This window comes from Hipposideros armiger, unplaced genomic scaffold (assembly GCF_001890085.2).
Source record: "Hipposideros armiger isolate ML-2016 unplaced genomic scaffold, ASM189008v1 scaffold_70, whole genome shotgun sequence".
Lineage (NCBI taxonomy): Eukaryota > Metazoa > Chordata > Mammalia > Chiroptera > Hipposideridae > Hipposideros > Hipposideros armiger.
Window position 1 is genome coordinate 1,019,993 of NW_017731420.1, and position 16,354 is coordinate 1,036,346.

General features: G+C 37.8%; 1 protein-coding gene across 3 annotated transcripts in view; it reads right to left on the minus strand.

Annotated features, from left to right (window-relative positions):
• Positions 1–1,893: 1,893 nt before the first annotated feature.
• Positions 1,894–16,354, minus strand: part of NIPAL2 (NIPA like domain containing 2) — a 77,743-nt gene continuing 63,282 nt past the window's right edge. For 2 of the 3 annotated variants that reach the window (XM_019642562.1, XM_019642561.1), the window contains 5 exons: positions 12,290–12,425; positions 10,240–10,328; positions 6,061–6,124; positions 4,861–4,955; positions 1,894–3,485 (listed from right to left, as the gene is read on the minus strand). In XM_019642562.1, coding sequence (XP_019498107.1) covers positions 3,373–3,485; positions 4,861–4,955; positions 6,061–6,124; positions 10,240–10,328; positions 12,290–12,425 — 497 coding nt within the window. In that variant the 3' untranslated portion in view covers positions 1,894–3,372. The remainder of the gene's footprint in view (positions 3,486–4,860; positions 4,956–6,060; positions 6,125–10,239; positions 10,329–12,289; positions 12,426–16,354) is intronic. The other variant, XM_019642563.1, reaches the window with a different exon arrangement.

Here is a 16,354-nt window from a genome sequence, read left to right on the forward strand (position 1 = left end):
TCTGTATTTGCATGGAAACCATGTATGTGTGGAATTCTATTTTTTTACTTCAACATGACCATAATAAGAGCCAGACTATTGATGAGTCGAACGATTAGAAGCAACTTTTAAATTCCCCACACAATTATGTTGGGTTCAATTCTGAGATCTTTGTCCTAAAATTTAAAAATGTGTGTTTATCTAGCAAGCTCACTAAAGAACTCATATTCGCTGCTGCCAGACACATGCATTAAGTTTGCAGTTAGTTCCCCAGTTCTAGGACTGCCTCTATAACCAGCCACAGAATTTAAGCAAAGCAGTCTGGAAGGGTGTTGGGAAGGTTCATTTTAGTAACTGCTATATTTATGTCCATAATATTGCTATTAAACTGGCAAGCATGAAGCAGCCTTCAGTGTGGCCGAGTGTGTACAGTCACCATTCCTGGATGAGCTGTGTGCTTGGAAACAAGAAGCAGAAAGAGGGTTCTTGGCTTCAGGAGTTTGGCTCAATATTTCAATCCATTGAGTCATGTCCACTGTTGCACCTGCTTCTTTTGGAGCCAAACTTGCACATTATCACCATTACTCTTCAATAGCACTAAATTGCACTAATCTATGAAATCTGTGTTTTCCCTTTCTTTCCTTGCCATGAAATAGAATCACCAGGAGCTTGTGGGGGTGGGTTGGGGGGGGGTTTGAAAAATACCTTATGAGTCACTGCTTGAGAAGTTTTTTTATTGTGGTTTTTTTTTTTTCAAGTGATTCTAGTAACGAAAGTATTATAGTTACAGGGCAATCAAACATTTATACTGAAAACAATCAGATGGTAAAGACCTCTGCTTTAATCTACTACATGAGAGGTAGCTACTAGTCATTTCTGAAGCGGTTACGAACTTGGAGTGTGGGATTGGAGAAGCTTTTCCAATATAGGTAGTAGTGCTCACAAAAGAACCACTACCCTCAAAATGCAGAAACTTCGGCACCAATGATGAACTCATTGCTGCCTTTTGTGTCTTACATAAGCAAAAAGATCCTAACGTAAATATCAAGACATGGGTCTACACTCCTGTAGTATTTAGTGTGTCAGGAGACATGAACCGTCCCTTTTGAAACTCTTGAGTGCCCGAGGAACGAGAATAATGCTGCACAGCAAGGGCAGAGGAGTCTAGATCCTTGGTTGGCAAACTCCAGCCCCAGGGCCGGCCTGTTTGCGTAAATAAAGTTTTACTGGCACACAGCCATACTCATTCGTTTACATATTGTCTGTGGCTGCTTTCATGCTACAACGGCAGAGGAGAGTCGTTGAGACAGGCACTGTATGGCCAACAAACCCCAAAACATTTTCTCTCTGGGTCTTTAAAGGAAAAGTTTGCAGACTCCTGGTCTAGACAAATAGTCAGATGAGTCAAGTGTTGGCTAAAGGTCCTCAACTCACGATGCCAAGAGAAGGACTGGGTTGGCTTTGATTGTTGTCATGCACTGTGTAATTTAAAAAAATCTTTACAAGCCAGCACAACTAAAATTCCTGTTCACCTGATTTTGGAGCAGCAATATGGAAAGTAAAATTAGGTATGAATATAGTTTATATGTTACCTGGATTTCTAAAGTTTTGCTCGACTGCTTAACTGTACAGAAGTCAATGCCATTTCTTCAAACTTTTAAGAAGATACAAATGTTGGTGATCACTAAAGTACTGGTGTTATGTTTGTGTCTGTGCAAAATTCTACATTCTCAAAACCATGTGCTGTAGCTATAAATGTAGTCCTACTTCAAGTAAAACTCTTCAATCGAATTATTTTCCCAATCTTTGAAACCAATTTTAAGAGTCACCAGAATTCTGTAGTTTAAGACACCAGACAAACATTTCTTGGCTGAGACTTCCAGTACCAACATATTGGACCAATTCAGTAAAACATGCCATAAATTATATGACTGTTTTATTTGAATTAATGGAACACTTTCCACAATGGCAGGAATTGTTACCCGGAGTTCAAAAGCCAGACATGGGCTCTAAATTATACATTGGAGATAGATTCGAAGGTTGCCTTTGTAGCCAGGTTTGGTTGGTCTGGTCAGGAGTGCAGGTTAAAAGACCAGAAACGGTTAAGATTACAATCTCAATAGGTCTGAATTAAAGAACCTACACAAATGCAAGACTATTGGCTAGAACAATATTGTACTGACATGTCAGAAGTGATCTGAAGGTTTTGAAATGTCCTTACGGATAGGGCTTATTATTTGATGTTGGTTACAATGATGGCTAACTCTTCTCATTTAAATATTAGGTAGATAATAAGTAACAGACATGATTACAGACTCTACCTGCAAATGTTATTTTAGTAGATATGTGACTAATTGCAGCAGAAAAATCATCCAGGATACAGGAACACTGGGCTTCCTCCCTAAATTCAGGTTGGACCCCCTGGCTGAGTGTTATATCTAAGATTGAAATAGCTGGCATCTAGTTCTCTAATCATAATTGTCCATTTACCTAGATGAAGTTATAAAGCTAGACATAATGACTTAGGGAATAAACGGTGTGTTAATGAAACTATCACTAAGAATTTAAATATGATTTTTGAGACGTATGTTAAGAGTTAAAACATATAAAGCAATTTGATAAATTATAAGAGGTAAACAAATAAAGGCATAGAATATGAAGTTTTTGCCTTCCATTTCAATTTCAGCTAAAGAAAACATCACCATTGTGTATTTTTATTTTAAAAATTCATCCTAATTCTTAAATTTTTTCTTGCTTAAATAGTCCACTAGTCAAGGTCTTTTAGTTTTGGTATGTCTCATCACAGAGTGCCACCTGTGAATTCGAATTTTAAAGACACCCTTAATTTTAAAGGATGGTTATAATAGGGCTAGTGTTTAGAAAAGATGACTCACCATTCTTATTTAGGAATAGAAAGGTGAGACCTTTATTGGGAGGTTCAAAAAAGACGTCTTAAAAAAAAAAAGGAATGCTCTTAAACCTTTGGTTCAGGAGTAAGGCTGTGGGGTAAAGTGTCTCTTTAAAGCAAAGCAACTGACACTACAAGCCATGTGGGAAAAGCAGCCTATGTGTTCTCAGCCAAATCGTGGGTGCACATTTTTGTGTGACATTCCTGCTTGGATAGCCAGGCTCTAATTAAGATCTAGCCGGTTACATGATCACTAGGGAGAGGTCCATGGTGTGGGGAACACTTCAAATTACATTCCATGAAAACATTAGACTTTCAAGGCTTAGGAAGGCCCTGAGTGTCCATAGAAATGGAGGTGGGGTAAAGAACTGGAACTAATGCTAGCACATGTCAGCGATAAATAGCTGCTGACACAAATTGAACATGTGCAATTTTTTAAAAAGGTGGTATCGAATAACAGGCCAACAGCCATCCCTCTCGGCATTTTAGACTTCTTTCTTCTCTCCACTTTGGCTCTTTGTTGAGTCACTTCCATCAGGCAAAGTTCCATAGGATAAGCCGTTTGAATCTGGTTGTATTTTATCCAACATTTGTTTCCCTGTGGAGATAATAATCACAAAAACTCTTTTGAGCTCTTACAGAAGAATAAGTTGTAATAACTTCTCTATCTAGGCCACATTTTATTCCCTTTTTTTTTTTATGCTATGTGGTCACCCTCTAAACAGAACAGATAATGGCAAGGAAGAAAAGGCCCTTGGAACTCCATGTCCCCTGATATGTGATCATGCACTGTCCGTGTGAGACAGCGCTCTCCCCACCCCACACCGTTGAACAGCTGGGCAGAGAAATCAGGTTGGATCAGTTGGGAGATTAGCATGAAGCGTTCACTCATCTCCCAGGCTTGTTCCCCAGTGTTCTGTCTCCTTTTCCATGTTTAGACTAACGCCTGTAACAACATAGAATAATAGTCTCTCACAGTGGCTTCTAAAGCTGTTACTCATCCTACATATGGGGCTTTGTGAAATGAAAAAGTGTTAAAAATAAGTAAACTTTATTTCCTACCAAAGAACCTCTATCCATACAAGTCATCTATAACACAAACTCTTGCCACAGATGTCAGTTCTTGCATTGAATGCTCTTAGTTGATAAGATGGCTCAAATGTGAAAGAGAACGCAGAATTCATAGGGCTATATTTTCTCAGTTGTAGGGATGAGGCTTTAATGGCTTTTGCTTCAAAGGCTCCAACAAAATGGTGGAGGAACTTGTGAAAACATCACTACTTCTGTGTAGAAACTTATAGGTCACCTCAAGCCCTTAGCAAAGCTCGAGATTGTTGGGGGTTGTGGGCAGGCCAGGAGGTGAGGACACAGCAGACTGTTTCCTTTGTTCTAGACATTGCTTCTGTTGTTGGCATAACTAAAGCAAGTTATTCTCAGTGAGAGTGGAGAACTGGAAAGACATGCATGTTAAACCGGTCAGGATGAATGAGGTTAGTGGGAGGAGGAGAAGCTACTCATGTTTGGGTGTCTGAGAAGAATGTCACTCTCGGTCCCACAGTGCACAAGCCCCCTCAGTCTGCCCCAGGAATGATGACCCTTAGCAGCCTAACCTCCGTCTTTAGATAGTTCCTCAAAGGCTCTCCAAGCGGCAGGGGTCAGCTGCTGGTAGCCATTCCCTACTCCTTTCTACTCTTTTCCAATTTAAGGAAACTCCAAGAGGAAATTTGCAACATCATCCAAATCAAGAAAACAGGGCAGTTCTTTCATATCCCCAGTGTTCTGTGCAAACTCAACCTTCAAATAAATGATTATTAACATTTACAGTTAAAATATCACCTGTGGTATCATCATTAAATGTACATTTTTGGAGGATAAGAATTACGCTTCATATTATTCTAATACTCAATACCAGTAATTATTAATTTATGAGGATAAAAATTCTCTATTATAAATGAAAGAATATACAGCTTTACCAGGAATATTTCCAAAATCAATGTAAGACTGTGGCAGATGTTCCTTTTCTCGATTTCTTGTGATCAAAAACACACCAAGGAATGACAGAAAACACCTGTAAGAATAATATTAATAAAGAACATAAGAACACTGAAACAACTCATAGTATTAAATAACTGAGCTCCATATTCTACATGATGACATAAATTCCATTGGTTTTGTTCTTCCTGTTTCTCATGGTAAGCTGCCTAAAACTTGTCTTAATTGCTGCAGCCAATAATATTTGTCCCCAGAACCAAGACCTGGGCAGCTTCCAAAAAATCTCTGCCCCAGATTTTTACCATCTGGAGGCTAATTCAGGCTCTAAACCCTTTGGGTAGACATTAGGTCTCATTTTCTATCTATGCATGCCAAGACCCATTACTGGCATGCAACATGAGCAAAAAAATAATTTATTCTTTAATTTTCTAAGAAATTTGGTTGTCCTTGGCCATAAGAATAGTTATAGTATCCAGATCCCAGAAGTTTAGCCTTGCCCAAATATCTTATGAAATTGAATTTTCAAGATAGATGGTTTTCTACACTGAAAGTAGTCTGGGCTCAAGCTTGCATAACAATGGTCATGCAGAATACAAGATCAAGGAGCAGCTAGGCATTAATGGAGTGTCACTGGAACCAATGGACAATCCCATACACTGGCGGTACTCTGTCAAAGTTCTCTCTCTGCAAGAATGCCAGCAATCATGCTCCAGGACAGGGTAAGCCTGGGCACCCAGACACAAAAAAGGGATGTTACCAATCTGATATTTTTAGGTTAAAAGCTAGGGATTTGCCTGTCTTGGCCTTTTATTCTAGGTGATCCTAGAGGTATCCGTGGTTCCCTGACTGAGATCTAACGTAGAGGTTCCCAAGGGCAAGGTAGGTCTGATATAGTATGAAAAGGTCATGGAGTACCTACAGGAGCCAGTAGATTTATCCTGACTTTGGCCGGAACTGAAAATCCCCAGTGTTTCAAAACGGCCAGAGAGACCCCTAAATCATAAAGTCAAAGACACTGAGCCCTGTGTAGGGTGGTAAATTGAAATATATATTTCTTTTAGGAGCTGAAGAAACTATTATTTCTTATATTATTTTCCAATTTTCTATGCTTCAGATACAATGCCAAAAATCCTACAGAAAAGTAACATTTCATATACCTCACCTCTGAGACATTTACTCACCCAAAAAGATATATAAATATAGTGAGAAAAGCTGCACCAAGGAATTCCTTATAAAATATGACACCTATAACAGGAATAGAAGAAAAAAATTAATTTTAGGGTAAGAATATTTACAATAGCTACACACATTGTTTTTCAAATTATGTTAATACCGTAGGCCTCCTTTATCCTTAATTTCATTTTCTGTGGTTTCAGTTACCTGTGGTCAACTGCGGTCCAAAAGTTTTAAATGGAAAATTCCAGAAATAAATAATTCATAATTTTTAAATTGTGCGCTCTTTTGAGTAGTGTGATGAACTCTCATGCCCCCAGGGTAGGAATCATTCCTCTGTCCAGCATATCCACCCTGTATGTTCTCTGCCCATTAGTCACTTAGTAGCCACCTCGGTTATCAGATGACTGTTATGGTAGCACAATGCCTGTGTTCAAGTAACGCTTATTTTATTTAATAATTACCCCCTAAGGGAAACCATAAGGTGCTTCCTTCTAAGTGAAAAAGTATGTATGTATAGGAAGAAACATAGTACATACAGGGTTTGGTACTATCCGCGGTTTCAAGCATCCACTGGGAATGTATATCCCACGAATAAGGGGGGACTATTGTATATTATTTTTTCTAAGTATAGTTACCCTTAAAATTCACATTCAGTAGTTTAGTTTAAAAACATGTGCATGGCATACTTACATTTTCAATGATTCCAAAAAGAACACAGATTTGTAGATTTTATATAATGTGCCATTATTATAAAATCAACACAACTGGCATAACTTTTGCAAACAGAAATTTCTTATCCAGTCCAGAATATGTCCGACTATAACATGCAAGAAAACAAAACTCTAGTAACATTTCCCACCTACAGTCTAAGGCCAGGGGTCAGCAAGCCTGACCTGAGAGTCGGGGTGGCTTCTGGCGCCTTTGACATAGCACTCACACTTGAGGCCAGATGCTGCCATGCTGTCACTTCTGGCAATGCCCTGTGGTCTGCTGGTCTGGCCACATGCTCACTCAGGCACTGGGGAATATTGGAGCAACTGACTTGCTACCCCAGCTCCATTACTCTGCCAAGCCCTTCTCCCGTCTCCTTCTTGTCTTCCCTTTCGGGTGAAGGAAAACATGAATGTGTCTGTCACTTACTCTGATGAGCTTTTCTTCTTTCCTTGTTGGTCTCAATGATTTCTTCTTGGTCTAAGGTCCCAAAGCCTTTATAGAGTTTTTATTAAATAGGTATCTTTAAATTACATATTACCTGGTGTTGTGTTAGCCTTGATAGCTGGTCAACAAATATTAATTGAGAGTCCTATGTGCCGGCCACTGTTCTCAGTACTGCAGATAACACGATGAACAAGACATAGTCCTACGCTCAAGGAACCTTCTAATTCTGAAGCCTATCGCCTCACCTAGAGAATAAAATTCTTATAGGAAGAAGCCACACCCAGTTCTAATGAATATCTGTCAAATGAATGAACCTTTCTGAAGCATTTTTCCATGTTATTACACACTTCCTTATAATCATTTCAATGATTTCATGTTATTTAATAAGCTGATGTACCATAATCATTTTTCTAAGGGCATTTTAAGTTCTTTCGATTTTTTTTGCTTTAGTAAAGTATCAATAAACTTCTTTGTACATATTTCCCCCCCAGTATTTTAGAATTGTTGTTGTTACTTGAAGTGGAATTTGTTTTAAAGAGTACAACCTTTTAATTTTAAGAATTGTAGTAAAATACACATACAATTTGCCATCCTAACAATTTTTAACTTTACAGTTAAAAAGTTGTGCTAAGTAGATTCACATTGTTGTGCAACAAATCTCCAGGACTTTTTCATCTTGCAAAACTGAAACTCTATACCCATTAAACAGTAACTCTCTGCTTCCTTCTCCCCCAGCCCCAGGCAATCACCATTCTACTTTCCATTTCTATAAGTTTGATGACTCCAGATACCTCATATAAGTGGAATCATACGGTATTTCTGGTTTTGTAACTGGCTTATTTCACTTAGCATAATGTCCTCAAGGTTTATCATATTGTAGCATGTGTTAGAATTTCATTCTTTTTTGAGGTTGAATACTATTTCATTGTATGTATGTATACACTATATTTTATTTATCCCTTCATCTGTCAATGGACAGGGTTGCTTCCACCTTTTAGCTATTGTGAATAATGCTAGTATGAACCTAGACATACAAATATCTGTTTAATTCCCTGTTTTCAATTCTTTTGAACATATACCCAGAAGTGGAATTGCTGGATAGTTACTCCATTTTATATTCCCACCAACAGTGCACAAGGGTTACAATTTTCTTACATCCTCACCAACACTTACTATTTTCTGTTTTTTTTTTCTAGTATTCATCCTAATGGGTATAAGGTGGTATCTCCTTGTGGTTTTGATTTGCTTTTCCCTGATGACTGGTGGTGTTGAGCATCCTTTCATGTGCTTATTGGCCATCTGTACATTTTCTTTGGAGAAATGTCTATTTAAGTCCTTTGCCCATTTTTTAATTGGGTATTTGGATTTTTGTTGTTGAGTTGAAGGATCAGAGTAGAAACATTTTTAAGGCTCTTGATAAAAACTATGAACCTCAGTTCTAGGGGAGTGGTACCATGCTACCCAAAACTCCACAAGAGTGCCTGTGATACTGCAGCCTTGTCAGCACTGGTTATTGCAATAAAAAGAACAAAACAAAACCTTTACTAATTTAGTAGGCAAAATATGGACTCTCATTTTAATTCTAAGCTATACTTTTTTTTTTTTTTAGCTGAGCCATCCTGCTACCTGTTGGCAGCTCAGCAGCTGCTCAGCTCGGGCCAGAACTCGAACCGCTGTTGCTCAAAGCTCAAACTCTTGTGTGAGCTCTTAACCAACTGAGCCACTCGGCTGGCCCCTAAGCTATACTTTTTGATGGAGGTGAAGAGGAAAAGTTAGTCAAGAAGCTTCACCTCCATTCCACATTTCAGTAGTATCAGATGAACTGTTATCATTCCTAGAAAGTTCCAGCATCCCTGACTTATCAGTTATTCTATGTGCTGAGTATTGAGATCCAACCCTGTTGGTCCTACTACAAAAGGTTCTTTTGAGGGGAACTACATTTTTAATATACCTTTAGCACATTAATATTAACTGTTAGGCTATATGTCATGGCTATAATTCTTTTTGACCTTGTTCCTTTTCAAATAATTCCAGGGCACATAAATGTGCAATCTTTTCCTACTCTCTTTTGTCAACAAGCATAAAATGCTAAAGAAAATTAGGTGTCCTGGGATATAATCTTTGTCTTTAAAAGTTTGGTTCAATTTTTGGGAAACAGAAAACATATTAATTACTTTTAAAAATTGCCCACTGGCAGTTACATCGTTTGCCATGAAATAAAAAAGACATGCCAATTAGGAAACAGATAATTACCTCAAAAATACATAAACTTTGCACTGGGAAATGAACTCACAATATGAGAAGCTAGTGAAGACATCCAATGAGCCAAAGAACTAGGGCATACCAGTACCAAACCTAGGAGTGATATACCTGAGTCTACTGCATTTTGGTTTGAACCAAGTTTCAAACTGATACTTTTTAAAAGACTACTCTGTCTGATGTATTAAAATTTTTTTCCATAAAAAAAAAATATCTGCAATAGTAGAAAAACGGGCCAGAACAGCAAAAGTAGTAGTTTCTATTTTTATCTGTCTGGCTTTCCCTGAAACACCGGATTCAGTTTGGGATCCCACTCTCTGATCAAGGTGGTGAGGGCCAAGGAGGGAAGAGTTAATGGAGTTGGGGATGTTTGGCCCAGAGACAAGACACAAGAGGACCCTTCAGCTGCTTTATCAGAAGTGCTGCCAAGAAGAAAACTCCAGAAAGCAGAACTAAGATGTGTGCCTTGAATTCACAGGGAGGGCTAATTTCAGCTTGGGTATAAGGAAACACTTTCTAATAATTACAGCTCTCCAAATGGAGCAATCCAAAATGGGACTGAGCTGTCTCAGGCCACAGAGCACTGGGGAGCAGTCACACAAAGGAGAATAACCTGTCCTAGAGTATGTTATGGAGGAAATTCAGACACTGTGTGGGAGCTGAGAGGATGTGGGCTACACAGGTCCTTCTACCCTAAGGATTCTTTGATTTTCTCATTATGCTTGCTATGGGCGTAGAACACCTAAGTATAGAAAGACCAAACTCACCTGCAATAATGGCACTGGTTGTAAAGAAAATATGGTTAACTGGCACCACCATCGTTGTATTGTAGAGTTTCGTGGCTTGATTCAGAAACCTAGAGCAGAAGGCACTTACTGAAACTCTGGCTTTAAGAGATGCTCGGCAAAATGTTAACAATAACATCAAGAAATGCTTGTTCTTTAGCTACAACTACAAAGAGAAAGGAAGTGCAGTAAAAGGGCATTTCCAATCAGCAGTCACAGCTTATATGCATCTGATGTATGAGATCAGATGTCAGGTTTTATGGTCTGTTTAAACCAACAACAGTAACAATGAAAAGCAATTAATCATATTCCGAGGCCACAGAAGTTTGAGTTGGAAGCGATTCAAGCTGCTGGACCAGTATCACGCTGAGGTTGATTCATTACGATAGACCCTAGAATCTGTTAAATATCCTATCTGGGGAATAGTATAGCTATGCATTGACATGGCACGTGCCAAAAAAGAAGATGGAGAAGTAAAGGAATGTTTAATGTTTCAAAAACAATGCTGATGACTCCAGCTGCAGAGCACATGTGGGAACTCAGCTTCTCACTTTGGCCACCAACATAATTTAGATTCTCACAACTACGCCATGTTGCCCGGTCATGGACTAGAACTTTGTCTAAAGCAGTGCATTGCACTGACATCACCTGGGCACTTTTAAAAAGCACTAATGCTTACTCAGGCCCTATTTTTGAGCAACTGAAAACAATTTCTTTTGTGGGTAGCCCAAGTGCACCTGTACATGCATGTACATGCGTGCAGGTGTGTATGCACACATATGCATGTACACATGCAGGCATGTTGATATGTGCATGTATACATACATATATGTACATATATGTGTAAACAAACCTTCTCGGGAAATTTTAATGGGCAGCCAGGGCTGAAAGCCACACTTCTACAGTTCTAGTGGGTTCATATAGTTCTAGTGTGAAAGATGCAGGGACTGAAACAAGGGTGGTAAGAATGCAGATTACCTTCAATTGTATCTGACTTTTAAATTCATAAAGCATAGTTTAAAGATAATGATGCTAATCACCAAATTCCAAAAGATAGTATAATAGTACTGATTAATTCAGAAGAAGAAAGAGAGATGAAACAAAATAGCAAGATTCAAGTGTTAGAAACACTTTCAGTTTCATAAGGAAATGACAAATGAAACAGTGACAAAATATTGGGATTCTTCAGTAATTAATTCTCCATACTCCTTGTCACAGGGCTTATATTCAACCCATAACCTTTAGACTTTATTTCTAGCACCTAAAGGAGGAACTATTCTCTTCCCTAGTTTGGGCTCTGATTTCCTAGCTAAAGCTGGGATGGTGCTTTTGCATAGCATTTTGGGGTAAACAGAAAACTTTCTGGTTGACGCAAGAGAACCTAGCAGGCAAAGGCATAATCATAATGTGAAATGGAGGAGAAGCGATTGCAGCAGATGGAGGTAGGGGGAGAGAGGAGCAGAAATTAAAAATGCTCCATGTCACCACTATTAGGCCCCAGGAGAAACATAAAACAATCATTCTGCAATCCCATGGGTACAAAGCAAATGCTGGCCAAAGACGCAAAGTTCTGGGGAAAGGATTTCCCTCCCGGCCAAACGTCTGGTTTTGTCCATCCCTGGGCAATTAATGAGCATGAGCTAAGAAGTGAAGGTGAAGGGTTCATGTATTTCCTATACTTAGAATGAAATCCTGGATGTGGACCTGCCCCTTTGATTTATTGCTAATGACAACCTGTGTACAATGGGTATTAATTACAAGCAGGAGAGCATCAGGAAAGTATCAAAGTGTACTTAGCTGGATTATGGCTGCACTTTAGAACTCACAAGATGTGAAGGCAATGCTTAGTAAAAACTTCTCATTGGATGCGAAGGATAAAGCAAGGCATGTTGGCTGAGGATAAGCTGTAGACCCTTCACCCTTCGAAATCAGTTGCATCTAATTTTAATTATCATCTGAAGCCAATAAAGATTAATGCTGAGAGAAGCACAGGAATGTTGAAAGATTAGTGAGGATATAGGAGCTAACTTACTTGACTTGGAAAACACAAGATGCTATCATGATGATAAACATGATATAGAAGATGGGATAAGTTAGTTGCATTTTATCCGTCACAGAAAAAGTGATCATGCTTGAGACAGCTTTTACTGAAATAACAGTCAATGAGGCTGAAAAAGAAAGAACATAAATAAAATTCATATTTGAGACAGAATTACAAATATCTTAAATTTACATGGTCGAGTAAGTCAGTACCCCAATTATGCTCTAAGAATGAAAACTGTTGTGAGAAGTGTAGGGTAGGATGTGACACTAGCCAAGCAGTAGCCCTGTTGCTGACGCTGCTGGACTTTAATCGGCTTCTATCAGCTAGTGATCTGCTGTGTGACTGCGTGTGTTTTATCTTTGGAGCAAGATGCTTATTTTCCAGCCCTAACTGATGAAAGGGTGCTACAGAGGTTATAATTACTAGTAGATGAGAAAGGAGAAGCAATGAAGGGAGGAGATAAGAAAAATCAGATTGTCCACGTGACATGATGGGAAAATAACTATTAAGCTAGACTGAAAAAATTTAAAGCCAAATAGATGAGAAGACTGGAAAGTGAAAAGCAAATCACTCCGTGAGTTTACTCAGAGTTGTACTTAGTCTATGTATGAACTCTTTGTTAATAAATGCCTAGAAGTTTCATTAAAAAATTTTTTTTGATGAAGATGCTAACAGGTAGTGGGATCAGAGCTGAGTATTTATTTCTCAGAGTTGTCAACTATAAATCTAAGATTTACATAAGCATGTCTACTTGTTTTCTATGCTAAAGAGGAACCTATCCCTTATGAGAACAAATTTTTCTTAGGCTCCAAATAGCAAAGAAGAAAAAGTGACTTGATAAGGTTATATATATATCAATTTGAAAGCAATGAGCATTTTCTGGAAACAATGTTCCTGTAGGAAAAAGACAGTGTTTTCGCTTTGTCATAGGTCCCTTAAAATTACTGTTGCCAATAACTCCAACACTTAGCTGAAAGCTACAGAAAATTAAAAAAATAATTTTACATGAAATAAAAAATAATTATAACTGAAAGGAAATGTGAATGAGAAATGCTATTTTTATTGCTATTGATACCTGGTCATAATATAGCTGAACTTTATTGAAAAGGGCATATCTCTCTCTCTCTCTCTCTCTCTCTCTCTCTCTCTCTCTCTCTCTCTCTCTATATATATATATATATATATATATATATATATATATATATATATAATAGCAGGTGATGGCCAATGAGGAAAAGCATTCCATACTGTCCTTTTCCAAAAATTGAAAACATACTTTAACTTGAGGTGTATTAGGGCACACTTCCAAATTAGGCATTTTCTTTCTGTTAAAAGTCATAATTAACAGAGGAGGCCAGGTGATAAATTCTAAAAACAAGTCCTCAATCAGGACAAAGAGGCCCTTAGAGCCAGGCCCCTCTTCATCTTAAAATGTCTTTTGACTTGATCCATTTACCTATTTTCTATGGATTATAATAGTCATATCTTAGCGAATCCAGGGGTTTTAAATATCTAGAGAGAGGGGTGTCACTTGTTGGTTTAAGTTCGTAAGGATAGCTCTTGAGGGACCTCGATTTCCTCCCAAACACTTCCTTGTGATTAGAGCACAATGTGGTTATGGTCTCGGCCTGAACAGCCTGGTTTCCCAAGGGATCATTAATGGAGAAGCAATTGAACACACTGTTCCATTAGCCTCAGAACCTCAGGATTGCAAAGGCCCTTAAAGGTCATCTAATTAAAAAAAATACATCTAATTCAACCACCAACTGATGATATTAAATTACACAAAACAAAAACAAAATTAGAATTGTTTATTAAACTGCTAAACCAACTATCAATTGCTGTCCCCAAATCATTTTTAATATTTGGGTATTGTTTTTGTAGTTATTTTTCTACATGTGAGTATGAATATATCATAACATGTGAATCATACAGTACATACTACATGGGAACCTATTTTCTATTGCTGTTAAGTGTTGTCTATGCCATTAAGTATTCTAAAGCATGATTTTTATCAGCTGTATGCCTTTGTATGAATGTATATTTTACTCTGGTAATTCCCCATTCTTGGATATTTAGATTGTATCTATTTTTTTTGGTGTTAAAAATGAGGCTGTGATGGATATCTTTGAACATAAATCTTTGTATATAACTGCCTATTTTCTTAGGAAAATTGCCTGAGGGGATTACTGTGTTGATAGCCACTGTTCTGAAATACGCTGGCAGACTGCCAACTAAAGAGTACCAGTCATATTCCCATCCTTTTTGTGCTCTAGTGCTCTGACTAGTACCCACCTGGTACAGTTATTACCATATTAGATTCTATTCCCTATACTTTACATCATCATGACTATTTTGTAACTACCAATATTTATTTCTTAATCCCTTCACCTTTTTTACCCTACCCCCATCCCCTCTCCCATCTATCACCTCAGTAAATCTAGTACCCAGCTGACACCATAGTTATTACAATATTATTGACTATATTCCTTATGCTATACCCTGCATTCCTATGACTACTTTGTAACAACCAATTTGTACTTCTTAATCCCTTCCCCTTCACACCTTTCCAACTCCTCTCCCATCTGGCAACCATCAAAATGCTCTCTGTATCTATATGTTTGTTTCTGTTTTATTGTTTGCAGTATTCTTTATATGTGCTACTTGGGATTCGTATTTATACTGATTTTAAAAAATGAAAGCTTTCTTCTTTCTTCTTATGTCCCCAAATAGTTTGAACATCCGAATAATCTGTTCCTTAAACATTTAAAGACATTGTTGAACATAAAAGAAAGTCTAGGACTGGCTCTTTTAAGGATGTAGCTTTTGAGCAACTCCTCTATTTCCTCCATAGTTATTTTTGTTTAAAAAATAAGTAACTTATTCAAGTTTTCATATTTATTTTCATTGTATATGTGTATTATTTCTAATTTGGGGTATTTCCCCCCTTTTTTTCTTATAAAGGATCTACTTTATTGTCTTTTAAGAACTGATTCTTGGGTTTATCAATGCATTGCTTTTCTGTTTTCTATTTCATATATTTTTGCCTTTATCTTCATTAATTGCTCCTTTCTGCTTGCCTCAGCTTTATTTCTATAAAAAAATTCATAAACAGAAACCTGATTTAAAATGAAGTAGGGAGGCCAGAGGTAAGCTCTCACACCCTACCTGGATTACAAATCACAAAAGGGAGAACATATAATAGCCCTCCCAACTGCCTCTCCCCCTCTATAAAAGAGTTTCCCCTCCTTTGTTTTAGCGAATTGGCACATTGCGCTCCATGGCTGCATGCTTCAGATTGCAATTCTTTATTGTTCCCAAATGAACCTATTTTGCTGGAGAAATATCTGGCTGGATTTTTGTTTAAGGTCAACATTTTAGTGTTTTTTTCCCTTTACTCTTGAGTTGAGTGCTTACATTTAAAGCAATGAATTTCCTTCTGAATACAGCATTAGCTATAAACTATAGGTTTAATATTAAATGTTTTCATAGTAATTAAAAAAATATATGCTGCAATGAAATCTTGGTTTCTACTTTGGCCCAGATGCAGTTTAAGAGTAGTATTAACATTTCTAGGTGGTATGGTTTTACTGGTTTCTATTTTTATTATTATTTTCTGTTTTTATTTCATTGTGATCTTAGAATGTGGTCTGTACTAATTCAACTTCCTGGAGCTTATCCAGGATTTCTTTGGGGCCAGTTATACGATCAACTTTTGTAAATATCACATTGGTACTTAAAAGGTGTATTCCATGTTTTCAGGATTTAGAGTTCTACAGTGCAGCTGCCAGATCAAACTTATGTATTCAGTTTCTCTATCCTTACATATTTTTCTGTCTACTTATCTTCTATGAGCTAAGAGAAGTCTCCTACTCTTATATTTCTATTAACATATTTTTTGAAATAGCTGCTGCCTGAGTCTCCTGAGTGCCTTTTCCCCTCTAATGGCGGGGTGGGGTTTACTGCTGGGCGATCCTCACCACGGCTGGGGCGCCAGTTTAGAGCCACCTTTGCGGGGGTGGGGGGTGGGGGGGGATGGGGAAACCCTTTTCT